At 44.7% G+C, this 6,216-nt stretch overlaps 1 protein-coding gene across 2 annotated transcripts; it reads right to left on the reverse strand.

The window, feature by feature from the left end:
- Window positions 1–413: 413 nt before the first annotated feature.
- LOC308318507 (transmembrane protein 107-like) lies at window positions 414–5,557 on the reverse strand. 2 transcript variants are annotated; one of them, XM_080768085.1, is made up of 5 exons: window positions 5,171–5,557; window positions 4,859–4,926; window positions 3,700–3,800; window positions 2,308–2,404; window positions 414–1,430 (listed from the first exon to the last, which is right to left on the reverse strand). In XM_080768085.1, the coding sequence occupies exons 1-5, from the start codon at window positions 5,255–5,257 to the stop codon at window positions 1,361–1,363; spliced, it is 423 nt and encodes a 140-aa protein (XP_080624211.1). In that variant the 5' UTR covers window positions 5,258–5,557; the 3' UTR covers window positions 414–1,360. The 2 variants fall into 2 exon arrangements, with proteins under 2 accessions (XP_080624211.1, XP_080624212.1); XM_080768086.1 differs by lacking the exon at window positions 2,308–2,404 and adding an exon at window positions 2,473–2,569.
- Window positions 5,558–6,216: the final 659 nt, after the last annotated feature.

Below are 6,216 nucleotides of genomic sequence, written 5' to 3' on the forward strand. Positions count from 1 at the left end.
ACAGTTACGTCCATCTGATTGATTATACACAATAATACATTTTAATAAAATCATTGATTCTTTAGATTTTCACCCTCCTGATACGATAATTGATTCTTCAGCTGTGTGCCGAAAATAGCAGATCTATACAAGCTCACAACGTGTCGCATGCGGCTATTTTCTGAGAGTCACACAACCAAGTCATAAAATGACTTGTCTGACTACTGGATAAGTCCCTCCCTAACGTTTTTAGTCTTTTATTTGGTGACTAAATTTACACTATATTTAGCCACCATGGCTTAGTTTTTATTTCGTTTGTCAGTGAAAAAAGGTAGTCGACGAACATTTTTTGCCATAGTTTCAGTCGACAAAATCAGCACTGTGAAGAACTAAGGCTTTGTTCACTTTGGCAGCACAAATCTGATGAAAATTAATTTCTAATCATATTCGAACCACATTCCTAGCTGGTTTGAAATGTGATTAAAAAAAATGTGCCTCTGTCTGGACACTGACACTTGATGCCTGATTTATTCTTCATCATACGATGGCGTGTCGCGTTGCGAGCCCATACAGGTACATCTGCTATTTTAGGCTATGTCTGAACTCTGAACGCACAGATCCGAGCTGATCACTCATAATAACAGTGTAGACAGTCAGTCAGTCCTAAAGATGAGACGTAAGAAACAAGTTAACAACTCGGATTTTCCTGCCGTCTCAACTAAGTCTAAGAACCAAGGGTGGGCGACATGGTGATACATATCATAAGAACTAAGGGTGGTGATAAATATCATCGAAACGATACCATGTCTTCACGATATGCCTTTTCAGAGATTATGGTACATAATCTATGATTTGCAGTTCTATACCTTAATTTATACTTCTGTAGAAAGACAATTTCGCTCACCAAAGATAATAAGTATTTTGGTCTAAATGCTCTGTTACTCCTTTTTGTTTTAGTTTTTGTTACCTTGTAGGTGCGGTTGTACTGTTAAAACACTTTGACTGCTACCCGCTATTCAGTCAAATGTCCCTCACCGCCGGCCGTAGAAACGGTTTATTTTGTCTTTCATCAGCGCTAATATTGTAACTGCAAGTTAGCGCAGATTTCATTTATTGAGCTCCTGACATTGACGTTTTGTTCAATCACCTCAATTTGAGCCTTAATTCTGAGAGAAACTACGCTAAAGATCGCGGCCATTACAGGAGTCGACCATCTTTTGGTGAGGTGAAAAACACCCTACTAAGAACCGTCCTACACAACCAACTGCTGGTCTGAGGTCAGATCGCACCATGTGAAGAACTGTGTACCCTGCTGGTCTGTGGTCAGATCCATGCCCAGCTCAGCATGGACAGTTTGACAGCTGTTCCCAAGACGCATCTATCAGAAAGCCTTCTTCTTCAGTCCACACACAGCGATGAACAGGACAAACTCCACCAAGGCAGGGAGCACGCTGGGGAGAGAGAGGGAGAGAGAGGGGGAGAGAGATGATTGGGATGAATGACATTACAGGACGATTAGCTACAGTACACTACTTCAACTTGTCATTGCTCTGGACACACCTAAATCTAATCTAATCCATGATTATATTATTTGATTATCTGCAGCTGTGGTGTATACTGAACATATTACTGTACTAGAATGTTTTTGTTTGTTTTTTATTTTAATTTAAATCTTTATCCCACGATTTTGCAACACATTTTTTTGACATGACATGGGGGAGTTTCCCTGGACGTAGCGCGTGGAAGGAACACGTTATTTCCGACCAGTTCCTTTCCCCTCCATCAGGCGCCCCGGCTGGCCAGGGGGAGGCAGTTTAGAGACCAGGATTACTGCATGTTTTTTGTGAGGGTACCTACCCTAGGGGACACGGGGAAAACATGCAAACTCCACATAGAGAGGTGCTTTCGCCAACCCCGCCTCGGGTATGGGCACTGATGACGTGGAGGAGAGAGCGCGCCCACAGCGGGAATCGAACCCAGGACCTTCTAGCTGTGAGGTGACGGCACTACCGACTGTGCCACCGTGCCCCCAGGTTTCACTCCTCTTAAACTACTTCAGGCCTATTTTATACTTTGAGCTAATAAAAATATGTACAAGCTTGTGTGTTGCAATATGACGCATTGTGAGTGTGTAGATCCATTATATAATATTCTGACATTGTTTTAGAGGAGAAAAAGTGAGAAGAATTTGGATGTTTCTGAAAATCTTCACCTATAGGCTACTGACATTCCTAAAACTGGGATATCGGGTTTAATGTGGTTGAACACAGACACATGCTCTCTCTCTCTCTCTCTCTCTGTTTGTCTTTCTATGTCTCTCTCTCTCACCTGCAGAAGGCGAATATAACCCAGTAGTTCCAGCACTCCCATCGTTGGAAGACAAAGAAAGACAGAGAGACAGACCCACTGCAGTGGACGGCCAGAGCTGAGACACAGCTGTCAGGAAAAAAACAACAGACACACACACAGACACAGACAGACACACACACTGACCTGCAGAAGGCTAGGATCCACCAGTACACGTCACAGTGCCACTGCTCAAACACAAAGAAGAGCAGGGAGACGCACGCACACACGTGCACCGCTGTGGCTACGGTCGGGGACAGAAGGTAGGGAGGACACAGAGAGGAGACAGGAGGTGTAGGACAGGAGGGACAAGGAACGGAGACAGGAGGTGTAGGACGGGAGGGACAGAGAAGGAGGGACATTGAAGGAGGGACAGAGAAGGAGACAGGAGGTGTAGGACGGGAGGGACAGAGAAGGAGGGACAGGGACGGAGACAGGAGGTGTAGGACGGGAGGGACAGAGCGACAGGAGGACAGGAGAGGGACGGACAGAGTCATGGAGTCATAACCGTAGGGTTGTCACAATTATTAGTGTTACACAATCGTCAAACCACAATTATTTGAGATGAATTGCGATTATATGTGTATACAAAAAGCGGGCAGAGGCCTTTTTGTGGCGGTTCTGGACAACCATGGGTCCGAAACGACTCGACCCCGGGCACTGCACTCCCTGTGGTGGTGTGGAATGCGTGTGTGGAATTTTAAGTTGGTGGGGCGAACGGTTCTCGCGTTACGTGGATTACAACAGTACACACACAGGCAGATACTTTGTGCATATTATGTAGTTAGATGACAGTCATTTCTTGGTATATTTCAGTTGTCATGTCTGCCCTGCGCACTTATTTGAATTACGAAGCCTAAAAGCAAACAGATGTAATTTCGATTCCTATTAAATGTTCCAATTTCCAATGCCTAAAACACTATTAAATCATTAATCACAGTTATTGGCGTGACAATGAATGGTCAACTTAAATGTGTAATAGTGACAGCCCTACATAACCCATGACTGGACCTTTACATAACGCGTCAACATGCTGCTGTTGCTAGGATACGTGTTATAACCCGTCAATCATCCCGTCAGCTCGCAGATCGAAAACAATGCCTACAAACAGGAAGTTCACAAACGTTGGGTTCAGCACGGCTGTGTATTAATTGTTACTGAATTATGTAAACATATATAACATGTATAAATATAAAAATGCAAGTCTGGAGTTTGATTACTTATTTGGATGTGATCATTAAATGCCTTAACTATTTGAGAAAATCGATTTCATCGTAGTTTTCATATTTGAAATACGCCTATTGACTATTAATGACTGCAGAGACCACACTGCACCCCCGCACGTGTACGTGCGTGTGCGTATGTTAAGGATACAGAGTAGTGATTGGCTGTTGTTGAACATGGACACTCCCGAGAAGAAACCAGCGAACTCCACGGCAAACAGGCCCAAGGTGACCGCCAACCCTACCACCAACCTGACACACACACACACACACACACACACACACACACAATTAATTTGTTCAATTCAGGCAGTCATGAAAGTAAATGTACGACATTAAACTCACTTTGCCACTCGAAGTATATAACGACACAATGTGACAGCTCTGTTTTCAAAATGCTGTACCCCCTCCAACTGTATATACTTTCCCCATTTTCAACCGTTTAATGATATATTGACACTTGCTTTGCCAATGTAAATGTATGTTTTCTCATGCCAATAAAGCTCCTTTGAATTGAACCCCAGCATGCCTATTATTGGGTGTAAAGGCAGTCTCCACCGTGCCGACGTCGGTAAGTGTTGGCAAGCGTCTGTTGCCGAACATTTGCTGTTGAATGAGCGGTGGGTACGTTGTCGCGTCGGGTCGCACCAAAGCCGACGGACCGTCGGACAGCAGCGGGTTTGTTGTTGAAAAGGCTATTTTTTAGATCATAGGCTATTTTTAGCACCATAGAGCTCAACCTGTGGGTCAAGAGAAGACCCGTGGCATTCGAAATCCCACTCGGGTTGGGCTTATGACCACGCCCCGCTTCTGTGGCCAACGTGGAAGTGCCTCTCGCCCTCTCGCCTAAAACAACTGCGGACTAGACCTTAAATACAGAACTCCATGGACTAGACCGCGACGGAGGCCGTGCCGTCTCAAGCAAACTTCAGCCACGTGAGACACCGCAGAGCGAGCTAAAAGCGAAGTTGCCGTGTCGAGCGTTGCAAAGTTGCGTTTGCGAAGTTCGCTTAGCCGACTCAGAGCCGTTGGGAGTTGCGACCCGATAAGGACAGAATAGTAAATAACGTTCTGGTGAGAGCGTTTGCCCCGACTGCCACTCAAAGTGGCTACTGGGCCAATCACAGCTCGTCCCTTGCACAATAACCCGGGTAGGTTTTCGGAGCATTCAGAAGACCCCTAGCAGGAACACAGTTAAGTGCCTTGCCTAAAGGCAGCTCAGCAATGGGAAACTTTCTGCATTCAGATTTCCCCCGTGAGGTCTTCTAGGGATTCAAACTATCAACCTCTGAATCAAACTGTTGTCGTACCGTGTGTCCTCTTTCTCGTACTGCTCTGGTGTGAATTCCAGAGGGAGGCAGGCCTTCACGTTGTTCTCCTGGAGACAACAACATCATTTATTATTATTATTAAATATGCAACCAATGATGATCATTGCAGAGACAGAAAGATGAAAAGAGACAAACTCAACATTAATTCTCTAAACTTTATAACATAACTTCATAAATAGCTAACCTCCACCATGATTTTAAACAGAAGTTAAATATTAAAGCACGCACATGCACACACACACACACACACACACACACACACACACACACACACACAGTCTCAGAACTGACCCTGGACCAGAAGATAGTGATGACAATGACCATGTGAGCGATGATGGTCAGGAACCTGGCTGGTACCAGACTGCTGACCACACACATGGCTGCTTCCGGTCACTTATTGTACAATATTAAAAATACAAATTAAAATCTAACCACAACCATCGACCCTCTCTCTCTCTGTGGTTGAATTATCTGCTCATTAATCTCGCGTGGCCTGCGGTGCTAACTGCGGCTAACGCTAACACATTACTACAGTTCTGTTGGCTTTAGGCTACGATCATGTATTGATCAGTGCATGCATCAATAAATGTATTGATCAAGATACGGCCTATGATGACTTGGCTTCTAGCAGATAGATGAACAAAATATACACCCCAGAAGCGTGGACTGGAGGCGTCGTTGCTGTTGCTATAACAACAGTTAATAATAATCCCGGGTGCGTTTATTTACCACTGCTCGGCTTGCACCACGGACTGAAGTCTTAATGGTTCCGGATGTTATGTTACCTTTGCCAATACCACCATCTAGCGGTGTCATGGCGAAACTACCCAGCCACAAACAACAATAATGCATTGTATGTGAAATACAGGGTTTTTATTACCAACTGTTACTGTATTAGGCCTATATAAATGGATGAATACGACAGATTGACGAATTGAATCGTAGGCCTACTAACTAGCCTACTAGGCTTATATTAAATAAATAAATACATAAACAAACGAAATAATTTGTGCACACAGCCACACACTCAGAGTTAAACATAACTGTCGGTGCCAAAACAACACTTAAATTATCCACAATTACACACACGCAAACGCGCACGCGCACGCACACGCACGCACACACACACACACACACACACACACTGACACAAACATCCACTCATCCTCTTCACCTCTCTCCTCCGGTCCTGGAGAGAGAGAGAGAGAGAGAGAGAGAGAGAGAGAGAGAGAGAGAGAGAGAGAGAGAGAGAGAGAGAGAGAGAGAGAGAGAGGGGAGACTCGGGAGAGAGAGGAGAGAGAGAGAGAGAGAGAGAGAGAGAGAGAGAGAGAGAGAGA

Source organism: Protomyctophum bolini, assembly GCF_963924005.1.
Source record: "Protomyctophum bolini genome assembly, chromosome: 7".
Taxonomy (NCBI): Eukaryota; Metazoa; Chordata; class Actinopteri; order Myctophiformes; family Myctophidae; genus Protomyctophum; species Protomyctophum bolini.